The sequence below is a fragment of the Antechinus flavipes genome, chromosome 2, assembly GCF_016432865.1.
Source record: "Antechinus flavipes isolate AdamAnt ecotype Samford, QLD, Australia chromosome 2, AdamAnt_v2, whole genome shotgun sequence".
NCBI classification, from domain to species: Eukaryota; Metazoa; Chordata; class Mammalia; order Dasyuromorphia; family Dasyuridae; genus Antechinus; species Antechinus flavipes.
In genome coordinates, this window is record NC_067399.1 from 539,531,194 (window position 1) to 539,551,233 (window position 20,040).

Here is a 20,040-nt window from a genome sequence, read left to right on the forward strand (position 1 = left end):
AAGTCCCAGAGAAACCAGGTGTTTCCACAACTATCTACAGATTAAGCGAATGTTATTTATCAGTTCATTCTGTATTCGATAGATGGTTAGCTCTCTGAGGACAAATACCATGTTTTTTTCTCCATCCCATACCCTTAATGAGGAGGAAACTCAAGAATCTCCTTTGTTCTAGTCTGACTTTAAGTGTTATTATTCTCCTCAGAGGAGGAGGATTAGTGGATAGAGTGTTAGATCTGAAGTCAATAAATCCTGAGTTCAAATCTAACTTCAGACACTAGCTGTGTACTTGGGTAAAGTAACTGAATTCCTGTCTGCCTCATCACTTTTCTCAACTGCAAAATGGGAATAATAATAGCAGAGCTGTTTTAAAGATCAAATGAGAAAATTTTAAATTGCTCTGTAAACTTAATGTGCATATAAATAAGTGTATATCATCATTATTAATTTTTATCCCCCTATTTAAAAAATGAATGGAAGCTTCCAAATTCATGTTTTCACTGAATTGATCAGAATCCTATTGATATTGTAAAATTTAGAGTTGATAGGGACCCTTCAAAATTATCTAATGCAAATTTCTCATTTAACAATAGAGGAAAAAAGATCCAGAAAAATTATATGACTTGTTAAGAATGGATTTTATATCCACGGGTTCTCATCCTTTAAGTTCAGTCCCATTACCTCTCAACTTTTGTCCTTCCTTCTTAAGAAAAAAAAAGACAGAAAATTTATAATGCGAATACTTTATTATCAATGAGTGACTGGTATTAGCTTTTTGTCTGGGTATTAATAATATTTCAAAAACCATACACCAAACCCAGGTTTTTTACCTAGTTCTGCTGTATCATTTTTTAAAAAAATCTGTATTGAAAGAATTATATATAAGCCAAAGTGCGTTTTCATTTCTTTGTCCATATACACATTGCACCATACATAAATAATTACATTGTAAAATGACTCCATCATTACAAGTATAATATATATTTCCATATAATATATAAAACTTTATATTAAATCTAGGTAGATGATATTTGGGGTAGTCTGTGGGATTTTTGTCTTTTTTTCTCTGTCTCCCTCCCAGGGGCTCTTCCTGGACTTAGCTTTTCCTGCTGGAGGCCAGTTGTTATCTGTTGTTGCTGAGTAAAATCTCAAGCCAACAAGGGCAAGAGGTGATGAACTGTCTGGAGTAGCAGGGGCCCCAGCCCTTGGCAAAGCTGATCCGCACGCTGTTAGGATCGTAGGGACCGTCAGCGTAATCCAGTTCTGTGGCGTGCTGCTGCAGGAGGCAAGACTTCTCGAAGTCAAACACTTTGATGGAGTACCCCGGCATCACCTTGCGCACAATCAGGGTCCGACAGCTGGGAATGTCCAGTGTTGGGGAGTTGACAAAGATGGGGTGCTCGCCCCGGTTGTACGCCCACACGCCGTCGGGCTCCTTGCTGAGGAAGATGCCATAGCCAATCTTGTTGCGGGTCCTCCTGACTGTCTCGCTCCGGTGCTCCAGGTTGAGCTGTCCCAGGCAGAAGCCATTTCCTTGAGGTAGGTCATAGAAGATGCTGACGGACTGTTCATACACCGTATAGAGGCGGCCCACTCGGGTCCGATGCTCCCAGTAAGCGACATTACACCAATGGCTCTGCTTCATGGTATCAGGAGACATGCTGGCATCTGCGAGGAGAAAAGTAAGTAACGTCACTCACGGACCGGGAAATCAACCCGACCAGTTTTTTTTTTTTTTCTCTTAGCTGAGGCAATAGGGGTTAAGAGAGCTGCCCAGGGTCCCACAGCCAGGAAGTGTTAAGTGTCTGAGACCAGATTTGAACACGGTCGTCCTCCTGACTTCAGGGCTGGGGCTCTATCCACTGCGCCACCCGGCTGCCCCCCAACTGGTCCTTTTTTAGTGTATGCACCTTATAGGGCCTCCTGACCACCTACATATATGCCCCAGGGACATAAGGAAACATAAGACAACATCTGCTCCGTGGCTCAGCTGAGGACAAGAGTGCCAGGATGGTGAGAGTTGGTTCTTGGTTACAAGGACTATTGTTCCAAGGTCAATTTAGAGAGTTTTTTTCCTCACAGTTTCTGTGATCCTTCTGAAGGACAGATATTAAAGGTAGTAAGAAGGTTCATAGAGCATGGTTCTAGGATCTGCTACTGACATGGATACTAGACCCTTTCTTAGGAAAACCAGCAATGAAGGAGTCCTCATCTGCTTTCCAAAAGGCTAGTAAGGACTAGTCTACCCAAGGTTTGTATTATCACATCCTCTCTCTGGGTCTCAGTTTCCTCATTGGAAAAATGAAGGTGTTGGACTAAACAATCTCTAAGGTCCCTTCCAATTTAAAGAATTTGTTCCGTGTACCTATTACCTAATGAATGATACCAATTTAATGATGATCAACTTTCAAAAAGGCAATTATCGCCCTTCCCAACCTGACTCTAAGATACAATTTAAGGTGTTCTCTCTGTTTCTGTTCCCTTTCCTCCATCCATGATGGACCTCTTTCTATCCATTATGCTACATACACATCCTCTCAATATTTTATATCTACTTTGCATTTACTAAAAATGCTGAAGATGCCATATTCCTCCCTTCCCCCTTTAGAATAACTCCTTGAAGATAGGAAGCATTTAACTGTTGCCTTAATACACCTCCTCCTTATGTATTGTTGCATAAATGCTTGATAAAAAATGTTCATTGAACCGAATTGAAATAAACTGACTTAGAGAAAGTTCCGAACTCAGGTTAACTAACTGAGGCATTCTTTGATTCTAACAATTGGGGAGAGCTACTCATCCTATCTAAGTCCTAGGAAAAGTGAAGGATTATTTAATACCCATTCCAAAACGTATGATGCCCTTCTTCATCACAGTCATGAGAACTCAGGTTTATTAATAGTGGGTAGTCCTATACCTTTGAATAGGGCAGAAGCTTAAGCAAAAGGACTCTCTAGGAGACGTGAGTCAATTTCAAAAATACAGTGTATCTAAACATTGTATGTATTGAAATGTAACTTTAACACTGAACTGGAAAAAGATATTGTTAAAATAAATGTATGAAACTCTAAATGTGCCACAATTTTTTTTAATGACCTAGGAGGCTTAATTAAACAAATTCTCTTCTTTCCTGCACATTCAGTGCGGGTCTTTGAACATAATATTAACTCCTTAATAAATATAACCTGTCCAACTCTTTTACAGGGCACTGTGCATGAATACAAGACAAGCCAAGGCACACTTGTGTTAAGGAGTTTCACTCTAGGTGGTGAGAATAAACAAGAAATAACATAATGTAAGACAGTATAATGTTTATTTTTGTGATATGAATATTAGAATAGTTTCAGAGAAGAAACATCAATTAGCTTAGCATGACATGTCCATGGAAGGCATCATCATGAATGAAATGAGAATCGATATAAGGCATTATTTTTTTAAGTGATAGAAGAAGCAGAAAAGGCATTTTTATGTAAAAGAAAAGTTTATCAGCTAGTAAAGGATTTAAAACATTGCCTCTGTCAGAGTAGAACATTTTGATGTCAGAAAGAAATAAGAAAAGAACTTTGGTTTCATAAAAACCTTAAATATATATATATATATGAAAGAAACAGGGTTTTCAAATGGAATTTGAGCAGGTTTGGATAGAAAAAGAATTATGATAACGATATACATTTTGATTAGTAGATGAATATATATGTACACACATATGTGTCTGTATACACATATACATTATACACACAAAGACTTAAATCATTTTGGTAATGCTATAGGGAGATGCCTCACTTCTGTGTGAATAGTTTGATGGTTTAAAGGAATAAAGATAGACCTTTTATTTGTTAAAAACTGGGAAAACGTGAGTATGAAAAATAGTTTCAGTGATACAAACCAGAATATTTAGAGGACCAAACAATTTCACAGAATCATAAGCATTCATCTTGTCTATATATAATTATTTCACAACTTAAGAGTGTAAAACTTTTGAAAATGAGATATTACATAATTAACAGCTAAGGTATAGTTTTTAAAAGTTTTTTTTTTGTTTTACTGGAAAAATTTAACAGGTTTTTGTTTTTTTTGTTTGTTTGTTTTGTTATCATTTAGATAAAAGGTAAGCCACTGAATGCCAGGAGACTGATTTATGCTAATGAAAAATATGCAAGATAGAAGGCTGAGAAATTAAGAGGTTGGAGATTGAAAAACCTAGCCAGAGAAGTGGATTTGACAGGTGGTGAAAAGCTACTGCCTGACGAGACCAGAAGCAGGAAGTTAGTTGAGAGAAGGATTTGACTAGATGACTACTGACTGGTTGGAAAAACTCCATCTTTCTGGACAAAAGCTTCAGTTCCAGATACTGTTACTTAGTATCTATAGGAGCTTAGGTTTCTGAAGTCTCTCAGATATATCTGTAGTCTATTTTCTGCTACACACACACACACACACACACACACACACACACACACACAATGGGAAAAGAGAGAAAATCCATTTTCATTACTGCTATACTGCTATACAGGAAAAGTTTCAAGGATGTAAATGGATGTTTCAGAATCTTGATAAATAAAGAGTGGGCTAAATTTGTTTGTCTTGTTTTGGCCAATCTGAACTATTTTGCTATAATCTGACTGGACAAGACCACATCCTGATAAGTGAATAGCTGGTGACAGCTAAGCTATATTGGCCAGAGACAGCCTACTTACCAGATGCCTTTTGTAGTTTTCTGGCTTCAAGGGAACTGTTATCCAAATTAAGAGTTGAACACTTTCTAAAGGTTCTTTTAAGAAAGATTGTAAATTGAAGAGAGTTTGTAAATGCTGATGAGAATAAGGGAGGAGAGAAGAGGAAAAGGAAGGGAAAGGAAGAGAAAGGAAATTTGTTTAGTTGGAAAACAGTGAAGACCACAAAACAAGCAGGAAGCAGAGGAAACAGCTTTGTATGACTATGTTCCTAAATGTATGTATGACATCAAAACCTAAAGTCCAGAGCTGTGAGTTAAGCTAAGAACGTATCTGTTCCTTCCTCAGTTAAACTCTGCCCCACAGCAACTGAGTACACTGGTAAGAGAATGGTCCAGGTTTATAGGTAGTTTGTGATTATTGATTCACTTTACCTATGACTCTTTTTTTCTTGGTTATATTTGCAATTTGAAAGTATCATTATTGTGAACTGCTGGTTTGTATGTACATAGAAACACATCAGAAGGGGCTCAAAAGCTAAAGTTATGAGTTTGTATGAGAGTGTATGTGAGGGTGCATCCCTCCTCAACGGAATTTAGCCCTAGATCCCTAAAGAGAATTTGAGGGTGACAGCACAGTATTTTTGGGGACCTTGGACCAGCTGGTATATGAGCAGCTTAACCCAGAGAATGAACAGGTGTCCACATACATATGTGAAGAATTTGGTGGCACAGTGGATATAGACATCTTTTTCCTGGTGTTACACATGCCTTAAAATTTGACATTAGAAGCTCTGAGGAAGACAACCCCAATATAATGTAAGGCATGAGAGCAGGAGCATAGGATGATGAAAAGCATCCCTCAGAACTGCCATTCAAATGATACCCCAAATCTGTGGAGAGAACTTTGCTTTAGGTTCCCTTTGAAACCAGGTCATGGCTCAAACAAGGGCATGTGCTATAGAGTTTGCTACTTTTTTTTTTTTTTTGGCCCAAACAGTCAAAACCATTATTTTATGTGGAATGAGTGCTCCAGGTGGAGAGAACCTGGCACAGCAGCTGGGAGTAGGGACAGAGAATTTGGTGTGGCCAACAACAGAAATGAAGAAATTTCATGGGTGCTGCAAAATAAAAATCCACTTCTTAAATCATTCTGTTCCTTTGGTCCATATGCTGTCCACCAGCTTTCAAGTCCATGCCTGGATAGGGATTGATTACATTTCTATTGTCAACTCTAATCATTCTTTGAATAATAGTGAATAAGCTTAAGTTCAAACAGTCTTTATTGCCTGTCATAAATGATACACGTGAAATTCAAACACATTCAAGTTTAAATTTCAGGAACAGCAGGGACCTAGGCTCAGTCAATATTTTCATATACTGACCTCTTCTAAGCAAAGATTGGGTCTTAAACTAACAAAATCAATATCCTTCACAAAAGAAATACAAACGGGGCCTTCGTTAATGAAACTGCTAACTGTCCTTCCCTAGGTTGAAAACAGAAAGTTAGGGCAAGTGCAGAATGCCAAAGACTAATCTCCTTGCTGGCTGACCTCGATGGGCTCTCAAACCCTAGCCAGCATCAAAAAGACTGCTTTATTTGTGCACATTGTTATACAAAAGAGGATTATACCGGCAGAAGCCTTGACTGCTAAGTTACATTTTAACATGGATCCCTCACCTTTCAAGCCTGAAATCAAGATGGAAAGAGATTTCTGCTCCATTTTGGCTAATGAGAGAATACTCTACTCAGACAGTATGGATTGCAAATCCTTTCTCCAAATATGTAAAGGAATTCTAGGGGGTACCAAGCCAACATTTAAACCTCCCAAAGTGGTCTGGAATATGTGAGAACAGGAAGTAATCACTCCCTATTCCTTCCTCTTTCTGCCCTCCCATCCCCACAGCCATGAGGCCTTCCTGCCAAGGGACCTGGTCTTCCATCACACAGCCTGGTTTTCTGCTCCCTAATTCTAAATACATATCATTCCTCTTTGGGGGAGGAAGAAGAGAGAAAGAAATAAGCATTTATGTGGCACCCACTGGATTCCAGGTACTTATTAAACACTTTTATAAATATTATCTCATTTGAATCTCATGATAATCTTGGAAGGTATGTGCTAGTATTATTCCCATTTTACAGATGAGGAACTTGAGGCAAGCAGAAATTAAGTGAATTGCCCAGAGTCAAATAGTAAGGGATTTGGACTCCCGATGTTCTAGAGCTCCAGGCCAAGGACAGACCACTAGCTATCTCTTTGTGAGAGATGCTCAAGCTGAGGGTGATCTTCTGTATCTCTTCACACATAGTACAATTATTTGTTGACAAAACCAGAATTCAGCTTCCACAAGTGCCCATGATTAAATGAACAACCAAAAATTTAACAGGGAAAAGGCTCCCAATGACTTCATTCATGACCTAAGAAGGGGGGGGCTGTTCCTCTTTTCTCCTCGGCAGGCCCCTCCTCCACACAAAATGCGCCTGACATTCTTGTTCTGGCCAGGCGTCCGGGGGTTACAAAGACTCCGCAAGGGAGCTTGGCATCTGAGCAAAGCTTGTGCTCGGCCTGGCATGAAGGTCCCTGACAACAGATCACCAGACTCTGTCCTGTTGACCTCCATGCCTTCATGCCATCAAGTCTGATTAACTCACCCACCGGGTGATGCTATTATTTTGCTTCAGAGACTCTATTGCCGGATTTAAACCTCCGGCTGACAGCTCCAAGGCTTTTCTTTCTGAAATGGCGCTGGAGGGGAAAAAGCCCACCCACTCCCCCTTCTTCTTTTCCTCCTCCTCCATTATGGAAGGACCGAATTGAGTTACACTGTGGGAGTGTTTAAAAAGAGCTTGTACAGTTGCAGCTCCTGTTAAAAGTTTGGGTAATTAGACTATGAGAATACTATGCCAAGAGCAAATGTGTGGGTGGCTGGGGAACACCCCAACCTCAAGCCCCAGACTATGGAAGACCAAGTAGCTATTGTTTCCGGTCAGGACCAACCACATGGTACCCACACTAGAAGCCTTACCACTGGGAAACTGTTCCTCATCTCTTCAGAGTAATCTACTGGGGGCTGGGGGCACTGGGAAAGGACATCTCAGTGATCAACACAGTCAAGGATCGTGCCATACCAAAACACCTATGGCTCGGTCTCTAGTTCAATAAGCAAGTATTGTGGTAAAAGCTTGGAGATACACGCAAAAATACAAAACTAGAGGACAAGAAAGCAGTTTCTCCATAATCAGGCAGGAGCTTAGAAATCCAGATGGAAAAGGAGGAGATGCAATAAAGGAAATCAATATAAAATAATTTCTCCCTCAGGAAAAAAAATGCTTTGTAGAGATGATTTAGTCTTGCAGGTATGTGTATTCCCATTTTACAGATGAGTAAACTAACACATATAAAAGTTAAACAGAGTAGACCATGGTCATACAGAGCTGGCAGTAGTAAACATAAGGGTCAGATTAGTGGGACAGACGGTGAAAGCTGGTCAGAAGGTCAAGAGTCCTTTAGCTCTAAAGGGTATATGTGGGAAAGAAGACTTTATGGATCACAGATTCACAGTTCTGGAGCCGAAAGAGACCTAAGAAGCCATTTAATCCAATCCTCTCATTTTACAGATGAGTAACTGTGGTTCAGAAAAGATCACATGATTGATGTCACAGGTAAGATTTGAATCCAGCTCTGGTCATTCAACACTAGAACCCAGATTTCCTGACTTCCCACTCAGCACCCTGGTATGGAGAAAAGGGTCTAAATGTGGGTCAAAGGATGTAGCTCAATGAGATAACCATTCCAGATCAAATCAACTTAAAAAGCATTTATTAAGCACTTACTATATGCCTAACTATGTGCTAAGTGCTGGAATAAAGACAAGGAAAAAAAGCAAGGTAGTCCCTACTTTCAAGAAGCTTACAGTCTAATGGAAGAAGACAACACATAAGGTAGAACTTATCCCACCTTTTACAGAGGAGGAAGGTATAGGGAGGCTGCTCGTGGTCTTCATGACTCCAAGGTCACTGAGGCTATAACCTTAGCCCCATGGTTCTGAATTCATAATAGTGTTTTATCCATCTGTCCCCAGGGGCAGTGAGGTGATACAGTGAATAAAGCAGAGAGCGTCATGTCATGTCTCATGTCACGCAAGTCATGAGGACTCAGTTTCATAAGGTCAAATCTCTGAGACTATCTGTATGACCCTGAGCCAAATCACTGCAGCCTGTTTGCCTCGGTTCCCTCAGAAATAACAAGCCACTCAGTATTCGTGCCAAGAAAACCCCCAAATGGGGTCACAAAGAGTTGGATGAGACTGAACAAGAAGATGAAAAATGGGGATTGTGAAATGGTGTGGAAGATTTGTGGGGACTGTCTCATTTCCAGTTCAGCATGGCTTCCTTTGCTGGAAGCTGAGCCTAAAGTCTGGATGTTTATCGGAGGCACAAAGAGAGTATGGCTAGCTGGTTGTGCCCCTCCGGCCTGAAGCCCTACCCAGTAGGCAGTATTGATTGCTTCAGGAGAAGAGGCCTTGGGGGGGATCACCCCTGTGATACAAGGGCCCAGCAATGAAACACTGGATTTTTCAGGCATCATAACCTTCAAACTTCCTAGATAGGCCCAAAGAATGACTTAACCAAGATCACCTAGTTCAACAGCATTGGCAAGTCTGGGACCCATGAAGCCTGTGCTTTGTGTCTGCAGAAAGGCAAGTGAGTAGATGCTGAGAAAGGGCTGACTGCCAAAGATCTTTGTCCCTAAGTGGCTCCCCAGTTGCCCTTCTTGTGGGACTAGCCATCTCCCACAGCCATCAACCTAATTAAGAACTAGCTACTTAACAGCAAATAAATCCTGCCGAGTCAGACCTGAGTGAGCAACATCAAAGGTGACCAAAATCCGACCGAAAACTCCCAGTCACCAACCACTGACCACAGCCTGGCCCTGTTTCCTTATCTAATTCTGAGTCCTGGCTCCAGTCTTCCAGGGTCCTAAGAGACCCGCCATCGTTCCAGTCCCTGAGATTTGCAGTGTTGGAAATCATTCCCACCACCCCATATTCAAGTAATTGCCAAAACTTAAGGATTCTAACCCCAAATATCTCTAGAAGCACTTGGCTGTTCTAGTTCAGGCTCTAGTCACCTCTCACTTGGACTTGTATATACAAGGCTTTCTCCTAGGTCCATGGAGTTTCCCTCCTTCAGGCTTATTCCTTTCCTAACTCATTATCCTTATAGCAGCCAAGATGATATACACAGAATAGAGCTGATTATGTCTCTCCCTTGCTCTAGAGCTCTGATGGCTCACTAGGGCCTCCAGGATCAAGAGCCCTCGAAACTGCCTCCAATCTACCTTTCCAGGCTTATTATACATGATTCCTCCTCACAGACTCTATGTCCCAGACAACATGACCTGTCTACCTGCTATTCTTTGGACTGGATAATCCTCCTCCTTTCTGGTGTCTCTCTTGTGCTGGCTGTCTTGCGTGCCTAAAAATGTCTTCCTCGCCTTCATTTCTTAGAATCCTGCTTTGCATTTGGAAGTTTATGACTCTCGGCAAATGACTTCCTACTTCTTAGTTTCCTCATCTGGACAATGGGGGGGGGGAGGGGAGAGGAGGGGGAGAAGGAGAGATGAGATAGATGGCTTCTGAGGCTCCGCTGAGCTCTAAATGGACGGTCCTAGGAGCGACCTTTGTTTGTCTCAGACTCCGGACTGCAATCAGAACCATATGACTAAGGAAATCTACAAAGAGACCCTGGAGATGATTGAATTTGCCCCTTTCCATTTACAGCTCAAGAACCTGAAGCCCAAATCAGCCAAAGTCGCACAGCAAGCAAGCAAGAGAGCACTAAACTCCTGACTCTTAATCTAGGATTTTGTTAACGCACCACTCCTGTTTGGTGGTGGCTGAGACGATAATGAAGGCCCTCGTTCCAGGTTAGAATTCAAGGAATTCTACAGAGCTGGTGATTTTAAACTTCAAGGAGAGAAGGGAAGGAAAGTCGTTCCTGCTCTTAGCAGGCAGCCCCTCCTTCCAAAGGGCCTTTCAGTGCCCGGGACCCAGAAGAGGAATGAAGTCTCATTCCTTCCAGGAGAGGGCAGTCGGGCAAAAGCACCAGGACCCCCTCTTTCCCTTACCAAGCAACCATTCTGGCATGGCTGGGGATGAAGGGGAAAGAAACAGCCCAAACAATAGCACTGTGCGCCCGGGAACAATCCGGTCTCTAATTGTTGGAATTCTTTCCTCTGGGTGCTCTTGGTCTTTTGAAAATGATCAGAAAAATGGTAGAGAATGTATAATTTTGTGGGAGACCAGATAACAAAAAGGCAGCTAACTTGTGAGGAGGAAAGGTGAGAGAGAAAAAGATAAATAGGCTTCCTGAGTCAGCAACTTTCTGTTTAAAAAAAACAAGAAAGGAAGAAAGAAAGAAAGAAAAGAACAGAATCCCCTTCTTCTCCCACAGCCCCCAATGAGTTCCCCCTCCCTAAGCGTTAAAAGAGGCTTTGGAGAGGGGTTAGTGCTAAGCATTTCTTAGCCTTTTTTTCTCCTCTTTAGCCAAACTGCTCTGGCTTTAATGCATCCCCTGGTATGAACCACAAGTCTGCTCCAATTAAAAGTCTCCTCCAGTCCAGCATTCAGAGGAAGCGGCATTATAATTTTTCCTTGTCTCTGGGTGTCCAGTTGGACTCACTTTCTGTTCCACATTAGAGACATCTTCTCCTCTGACTTGCAAACCCAGATGCCGAGGAGACAGGAATGGGTTAAGTTTTGATTCACCTGTAGAGCCTGGCTGCTCATGAGGAAGCCATTCCAGTTCCAGGAGACCCATGGAGACCCACCCGAGCTTTCTGCTTATGAACAATGGCCATGGGAAATGGATCTGGTCCTTTTCAAGGGTACAGGGTTAGGATGGGTGAGTATATCTATTCCCCTTTGCAACAGAGGTTAATATAAAGGAGAAAAATCACAAAATCATACTACGTTAGATTTAGAAGTTGTCTCAGGGTCACCAGCCCTTCATTTCCCAGTGGAAGAATCTGGGGCCCCAAGATAATGAGTGTCTTGTCCGAGGACACATGGTCTGTTAGTGGCTGAGCAAAGAGTTGACCTCCGGGGCCTACTTTCCAGCTCACGCCTGTCAGGAGGCCACGTTCTAGGCTTTCCCCATCCTATATAAAGCTCTGTTTAATACCCAAAGGAGCCTGTCCCTTGTGCTTACAGATTCGAGTTCCAGGAGATTTCGGCAAGTTTTTCATCTGAAGCCTGGTAGTAATTATGAGGTCCTGCATCAGTTTAACCCAACATCCCTATAAAAGCCCTTTTTGCCCATTAGATAAGTAGTTTTTGTTATCATTCTTTAAAGAGGGGGGGAAAAAAAAAACAAGGAAAGGAATTACCATTTAACCCTATATTATCTTTATACATAATCTAGAAAATCAGCTTTAGATCTTGCAGCAAGAAAAATTCAGGTCCGGTGATGGGACGCCAAGCCTGGGCTGCTCTCCCCACCTCCGCCCCCTTTTTAAAGGGGGAAGGGAAGCCAGTTCTTTATTCTCCCTTGCTCATTAAGCTCAGTAAAACCAAAGGAATGCAGGGGTGGGGTGGGGGGTGGAGAGAAGGCCCGAGAAATGTGTATGGACACAAGTTAGGAACTCTCCAGAATTCTTTCCCTCCAGAGCTTGGAACAACCCTGACAAGGGTTTCCCCCTGTTCTCCCCCGCCCCACTTCCCCCTTTTCACCACCCCCTCCCCTTCTCCCCAGCACCTTTGGCTCAGGGAGGAAGATCAGATTCCAAGCGGAAGTTCCTAATCAGTCATTATATCACAGATGGGGCCACCAGATTAGCTGACTTCAAGAGGGTGAACTCAATTCCATTTCTGCCATGGGTCTCAGGAGTCCATAGGTTGGAACCCGCCTCTGCCTCTCTATGAAAACAATTCATGCTGTAGGTGAGAGTGCCCCCTTTTTTCAAGTACATCCAGAAAGAAATAGGGGTTCAGGCATTGTACATAAAGAAAAGAGAGGCAAAGAGCCAAACTGGGATGATTCCAAAGACTTGTGCTGGAGAAGATCTATGTGATCATCTATCCCACTCATTAACAAAAGAGGAAATTGATAGGTCAGAGGTGAAATCACTTAACCAAGGTCACAGTATTAATCAATTGCGAAGCCAGGATTAAAACTCTGATTCTAATTCCCAGTTTAGAGCTTTTTCTAATACTAGTAGTGCCAACGGTTTAACATCCAGAACAGCCTTTCATATTGTCTATTAATTTTACTTGATTAAAACATCCTCATCCTACTCCAACCAATCCTTCACACAGTTGCCAAAAATCATTTTCCAAATGTACAAATCTAACCATGTCATTCCCTAAATTCAAAGAGCTACTTATTAAATTATATCATTTATACAAAGTGCATTGTGACTACACAATGTGTAGTTACAGATTCACTCTTATCACCAATAGTACAAAAATGCAAACTCCTTAATCAACTCAAATCAACATTTAAGCTATATTTCACTCTCCTCCTCTCTTCAGGTTTTGTACCTGTCAGACTAAATTATTTAGCAGTTCCATAACCTTGTCAGTTTTTCAGTTCCCCTCTCTGATGGCTGGAGGTCATCCTTCTAGAAGTAGCTTAAGTGAATTCTCCCCATAATACCTCCCTGATCCCCCTTCTGCTCCACTCCCTTTACCCCAAAAATTTCCCCTTAGCGATATACTCCATCATATTCTATATCAGCATTGCACTTATCTGTGTAACCAAATGCTCCTTAATAAGAGCTAGAATGTATATAGTACTTTACTGGTTTGCAAAGTGCTTTACAAATATTCACTTAACCTAGGAAGATTTATTATCCCCGTTTTACAGATGAGGAAACAGAGGCAGACTAGGGTTAAGTACTTGCCTACAATCATACAACTGGAAAGTGTCCTGAAGCAAGATTATAACTCTTCCCTGACTCCAAGTTTAATCAATTTTTATCCAAGATAATGCTTATTATTATTATTATTATTATTATATTATTATTATTATTATTATTATTTTTGGCTAGCCCATCCAGCACCTAGCAAACTCCTTATACATAGAATAAATGCACTGGATAAAACATTTAAATATTTAAAATAAAGATAGACCAGGTGGAGGCTGGACAAACTATAGAGATTTATTGGAGGTTCTCAAAGTATAGGTCTCAGTTGTCTGGAAGCAAATTCTGGATTTAAATGTTACTTTAGCTACTTTTTTAAAAAAAAAATAGTAGCTATGTTGCTTTATGAAAGTTAACTTTTTCTGTGATTCAGTTTCCTCATCCTTGACCCCAGATCTGAGATTCTTAACCTTTTTTGTGTCATTTAGCAATCTGGTGAAGTTTAGGAACTTGACTTATTGGAATAATGTCTATATTTAATTGAAGGAAATTTCACTTGGAAGGTTAAATTTCGTTTAAAGGTTAGTGAAAATAAATATCTATCCAAGTTCACAGACTCTGAAATTTCTGGATCATAAATCTTAGTTTAAGAACTGCTTATACATAATCTCATGTTTAAGTACAAAAAGACACAAAGGATACATGTATTTAAATATGTAGCCACATATGGAGGCAAGTTTTTTGTTTGTTTTGAGGGAGGGGGGATGGCAGGACCAAGAGAAGGGAACTAGAGGGAGGGATGAGAAACTGAGTAAAAAATGTAGTCCAGTCTGTGGTCCAAAAGGAAATCAAGGCAGGCAGCTTTTTAAAGAGCGATGCGGGGCCCTCTGGAAAAGTTCTCGATAGAGTACGCAGGAAGGAGCCTTGCTTGCTTCTCAGAACACAGCCCCACTTTTCCCAATCTCCCAGCCAATCAAAGTAACTGCCTGAAACGTAGGTGGGTTCGGTTTCCATTCTTTTATCTCCCAGCGTATTCAAACAAATCCTGAAAAGATGAACTCATCTTGCAAGCCTGACATAAAACAAGCGCTCTCTCCAGCCTCTAATACAGAGGGCCTGCTCAGTGTCTCATCCAAAGCCAAGTATTAGTTTCGCCCGGAGCTATTAGGCTCTACCACTCAGTAGACAGCGGGGGTGATCCTGCAGAAAGCAAGCCTGTCTACACATTGGGACTCAAGATCCTCGCCCTTCTCCTCCTGCCCCAAACGCAGGAACTTCCCAGGCTCGGTCGGTTACATTTCACTAGCAGGGGATGAGGTTTCTTTCTCCCACGGAGCCAGGGCCGTACCATTTTCCCTTGCAGAAAGAAGGTCGTTCTCCTCCCCCAGACCTCAGCCCCCCGTGGTACGGGCCACCTTTTTAACAACTCTCTCTCCACAGGCAGCTACAACTTATGACAGCCACATTTAGCCTGGCGTCAGAGCTATCTCCTCCATCAAAGCCAACTTTATCGATCAGCCTCTACACCAGAAACTCTGGCTCGTGTTTACTTGTGGCTCGCTCCTTGCAAGTCCCCATTTCCTCTGTTTTCAGAACTGCCTCTCGGCAGGCACATCCAAAAGGAAACTCAAACAATTTTAAGATTAAAAAACGAGATAGGAAGCAAGACAGAGAATTCAAACCAGATCCTGGAAAGAAATCAGTGCCGTGGAGTGTGGGCGATATTGATATGAGGGCTGGGGCGGAGGTGAGGAGTGAAAGGAGGTGATCAAACCCAGGCCATTTGAGGAAGATTCAAGTAATGCTAAGTAGCTTATAAAACCTGCCCCCATTTTAGAGAGGGAACCCGTTAATAAAAACAAAAGTCTTTGAACTTTGCTCCTATTTGACATTATGTTTTATAACTGAGTCAAACTCCTAAATTTTATACTCCCATCCCCAAAGGTTTAAAAATAATATTTCTACAAAATAATACCTGTCATGGTAGTAACTAGCATTGCTTTACAAGGAGGGAAACTAAAATCTGTCTAAGTTTCCAAACACATTATAAGTGACACTTGGTCAATTTCCAAGAGTTGAAGATGCTTTCTCTCTTTCCCTCCCTCTCTCTCTTGTGTCTCTTTCTTTCTTCCCCCTTTCCTATCTCCCCACCCCCACTCTCACACACGACTACCATCTTTTCATTCATTCAAACATTCATTGAGAACGGACTGTATGTGAAATGGTAGCCTTACCGAAGACACAAAATTTCGTATGGGTCACTTTCCTTATGAGAGGTTAAAAGCCCAGGAAAAGAAAGACATATTATAATACATACAACATTACATGAAAAGCGCATTAAGTGCAAAAGGAAACATTCACAGAAGACAGATTTTTTTTTTTAATGGGAAAGATGATTTCTTTTTAAAGCAAAGCCCTTGACACTCTCCACCACTAATCCTCACAGTTCTTACTTATAAAATAGTCAGATGCTAACCTCAGAGTGTCAGTGAGCACCAGTATACTTTTAAAATTATTTTACATAGTTTGCATGCTCATCATTATAAATATCCATTTTTAAAGCTCTGACTTCCTAGGTAAATCCAAACTACCAGTCATTCCACCCCAACACTACTCACTACACAGTGATTTAAAACAGTCCCTTTTTTAGGACTCTGATAAAAGCCATTTTTGCCTGTGTGTATGTTTTTTTTTTTTTTCCTTTTGAGGTGCAGAGATACTGATTTGTGGCAGATGGCAGTATCTTGCAAAGAAAACACTTAACTCAGACAGACTCTGGGCATATGAAAAACTCCAGACTCCCAGGGCCAAGATAATTCATGGCACTTCAGTCAAGTTTTTACCAGGAGGCAGCTTGGTTTAATGGAAAGAATGCCGGACCTGGAGTCAATGAGCCTGGGATCAAATCCCTAGCGTGACTTGAGGCCTATCCATTCGACTCTCCTGATATCAGCATCTACGTCTGTAAAATGGGGATAGTAATACAGTTATCTTGAGGAAAGCAATTATATCTTTGTTTGGTTTTTTTTTTTTTTTCCAGAGCAGCTTAGAGAACTCTCAGTGAAGAAACTCCACTACCTCCAAGAAGGGCACTTGATTAGTTTTAAGAGTACCCTGGAGATGACCCAGAAGTTAAATGACTTGCCCAGGATCACACAGCTAGTAAATGTCTGAGGACAAATCTGAACTTAAGAAGATAAGGCTTCCCAATTCTAGGTACTGCAGCATCTGGCTAGGTAAAGCAGGGGGCAGTGTTAAAGTTGAAATTAGTGAGACTTGAATTCAAATCTTGCCTCAGATGTTTACTATCTATGTGACCCTAGACTAACACACCTCAGCTTTCTCATCCATAAAATAAGAAATAATAATAAAATAAGAATGCCTGGACTCTTGTGAGGATCAAATGAAGTAACATGTAACGCGCTTTGCAAACTTTAAGGCACTATAATAAATGCTAGATATTTTTACTCCCATGGCTGTTGAGAAGATCAGCTAACAGAATATGGACAGCAATCAGTAAAGTATCCAGCGCATAGCAGACTATAATAATTAATAAATGCTTATTCCCTTCTCCCATCATTAACCATATAGATGTGCCTTGCTTTACAATAAGTAGTAGTCACACATTCAGGGAAATATTTTTATATAAAGAGTTTTACAAAGGGGGGGAGGGGGAGAGATTATGTAAGGGATTTAATCAATGAATAATCCTTCTCTCATTTGATTAATCTTGGGCAGTTAGGGGGTGCCATAGTGCACAAAGCACTGGGCCTGCATTCAGGAAGACTAGTCTGCCTTAGTTCAAAGATGGCTGTGTGATCCTGGGCACAAATCACTTGGCCCTGCTTGCCTCAGTTTCCTCATCTGGAAAATGAGCAGAAGAAGGAACTGGCAAACCACTCCAGTATCTTTGCCAAGAAAACTCCAAAATAGAGTCATGAAAAGTTGTACATGACAGGACAACAACAATATGAATAATCAGTCTCTCTTAGTATAAATCTGACATTTCTAAACACTGAGTTTTCTGCCTATACAGATATAATAGTAACAATTCTGAAACAAACACTTATAACTTATTATAATAAGTACAGAGCTAATATTTACTGGAGAGATCAGTGTAATCCAAGATTTAAAGCTAATATTTGCTGGGGGGAGATCACTGTAATGTAAAATTAAACCCTTCCCTACAAAAACACTGCAAATTATAATAAAAATGGATAGTATCTCACCCAGATGTTATAAACACAGGTAGGCTGTTTCATGACTTTCCTGTGAGATATACATTCCATGGCACTTTAACCTCAGTGACCATTTCAGTTAGCTATTCTGATTGGAGGGAGAGGTGGTAAAGGAAAGATGGAAAAGGATTAAATCAATAGGGCTCCTGAATTAGGCAGGCCATGCACTCTGTCTCTGGCTAAGACCCTAACAAACTTTTGGAAATGCACCAATGACCCTGGATGACACACCTCAACCCTATTTAAGAGATTCTGGCTCCTGGGGTGGAAGGAAGCCTGGTTTGGTTCCCAGTCTATTCGCTCACATGTCAGGAAAAGGTCTCTAAGAAACTCTCATCTAGACCAAGCATCAGAAGAATCACATGAAACACAAAGGAACCCAGCACTGAGTTTAATAGTTATATGCATATTAAAAGAACTACTTAGTAAACGACTAATTAGCCCACACAGAGCCACACACACATGATGGATCTTTATCCATGAATGTTGGTTAATGTCCACAGCACAGGAAGAAGAGTTTGATTTGTCAATTAGGTTTCTAGTTAGATTGTCTTTCCAAGGCTAATTATTTAAGGAAGGAGACTTAGCCTCATCAACCCAGAAGAAAATCAATTTGCTGAAACCATTCTCAATCTCTTACAAATTCTGGAAAACAAAGGAACCAAACCTCATCATGGTCCAATATTACAAGAACCTTGATTATAGCCATAGGTCCCATCCCTTACATAGGACCAATGAGAGAATGTCAACTAGTTGTGCTACATCCTTGCACCCTATATCTCAATCACAGAACATTTAGTAAGCTCCTACTATGTGCTGGGTATCCTGCCAGGCAGAGTAAACACAATAATAGTTGCTTAAAATTACTCTGAGAGAAGCTAGGCTACAGAGCCTAGCAAATTACACCCGTATAAAAGGTTTTTTGTTTTTATTTTTGCTGGAGAATGTATTTGCTGCATTCAATTAATAGATTCATCAAGCAACTGCCATCCTGTTCTGTTTTACCTTGTATGGCCTCAGCCCAGAGCTTAAAGGACTCATCTTAGCATATTCTACTTCTGCAAGGATGCTGCTCTCTGAGTGCTGGAGGAGCGGGTGCGGGGGACAAGCAGGGGAAGGGACTCAAGGTGAGGATCAATGTAAATGTTTAAAGCCTAGGCTTCATTCAGAGAGTTAGAAAACTCCTTTCTCACTGCTCCCAAGGGTGTGACTAACTTGCAGCTCCTCCACTAAGACTGGCGCCTGAGATTCCCTGCCCCTCCATAGCCCTGCCAGCACAAATCAGCTGGGGACTAAAGCTCTTGCCCTCCGAAAGTCAGTATGTCCGCATTCCTTGAGCATATGCCCAAGACAGAATACACCGAGGATCCAGGATAATTCAAGCTAATAAATCATTTCCATTGTGAATTTCCCTTTTAGCCCCAGCAAAGTCAAACTTTTCCTTCCCCTCACTGTTAACCATTCTTTGTTCACTTTATCTCTGGACTGCTTCAGGTGGCATGGAGCCAGCTCTCAATTATTAATTAATCTGGGAGGCGCAGGTTGCATTCCTGGCCACCCTAACCACTTCCTACTTGGGCTGGGAACTTCTTCTGCCAAGTCTTTTTAGTTACATCAAGCATGTTACAATATCTCGGCTCTATCTTGTGGCCACAAAGGACATTTAAAATAAAATGTTAAAAACAACAACAAAAAATCCAAATACCTCAAAGATCCCCACTGCCTCCAGTGTCACAATAAAGACTAGATACATGAAAGCAAAGTTAATTAATGCAGCACCCACTTTGTATATTGGAGAGAGGAGAAAGAAATTGGCATGTGTAAGTGTAACTAATGAGGGTCAGGAAGTCCTTGGGATGTCTTTAGATGTCTCTGGCTGGTGACTTGAGGAAGGTACTTGCCTATTTTTTTTTTTTTTAAAGAATACTTACTACAAATAAGGGAGCCCAAGAAATTTAATTAGAGACTCTGGGGAAGGGTTGTAAGGTAAAAGCACAGTTTCCAGGTCAAAACTAAGAAAGACTATTTGTAAAACTGCCTTTGGAACAGAAGGAATGAGTTGTATCCTGTGGATACTTCAGCACTAGGCTGAACATTCATCTGGAGTCATACACAAATCCTCAATAGGTAATAATAACTAAATCTACTCAGGTGTGTGTGTGAGAGAGTGAGAAGAAAACCAAGATTTAGGCTGAGCATCTCAAAAAAAGAAAAAAAGCATGTTGAGCAAACCAATAAGCTGCTGATGGGCTGAGCTAAGAGCTTT

General features: G+C 41.1%; 1 protein-coding gene across 1 annotated transcript in view; it reads right to left on the bottom strand.

The window, feature by feature from the left end:
- Positions 1 to 724: 724 nt before the first annotated feature.
- SMAD6 (SMAD family member 6) overlaps positions 725 to 20,040 on the bottom strand; it is a 105,492-nt gene continuing 86,176 nt past the window's right edge. The window contains exon 4 of the mRNA XM_051980805.1: positions 725 to 1,665. Within this exon, the coding sequence (XP_051836765.1) occupies positions 1,121 to 1,665 (545 nt within the window). The 3' untranslated portion in view covers positions 725 to 1,120. The remainder of the gene's footprint in view (positions 1,666 to 20,040) is intronic.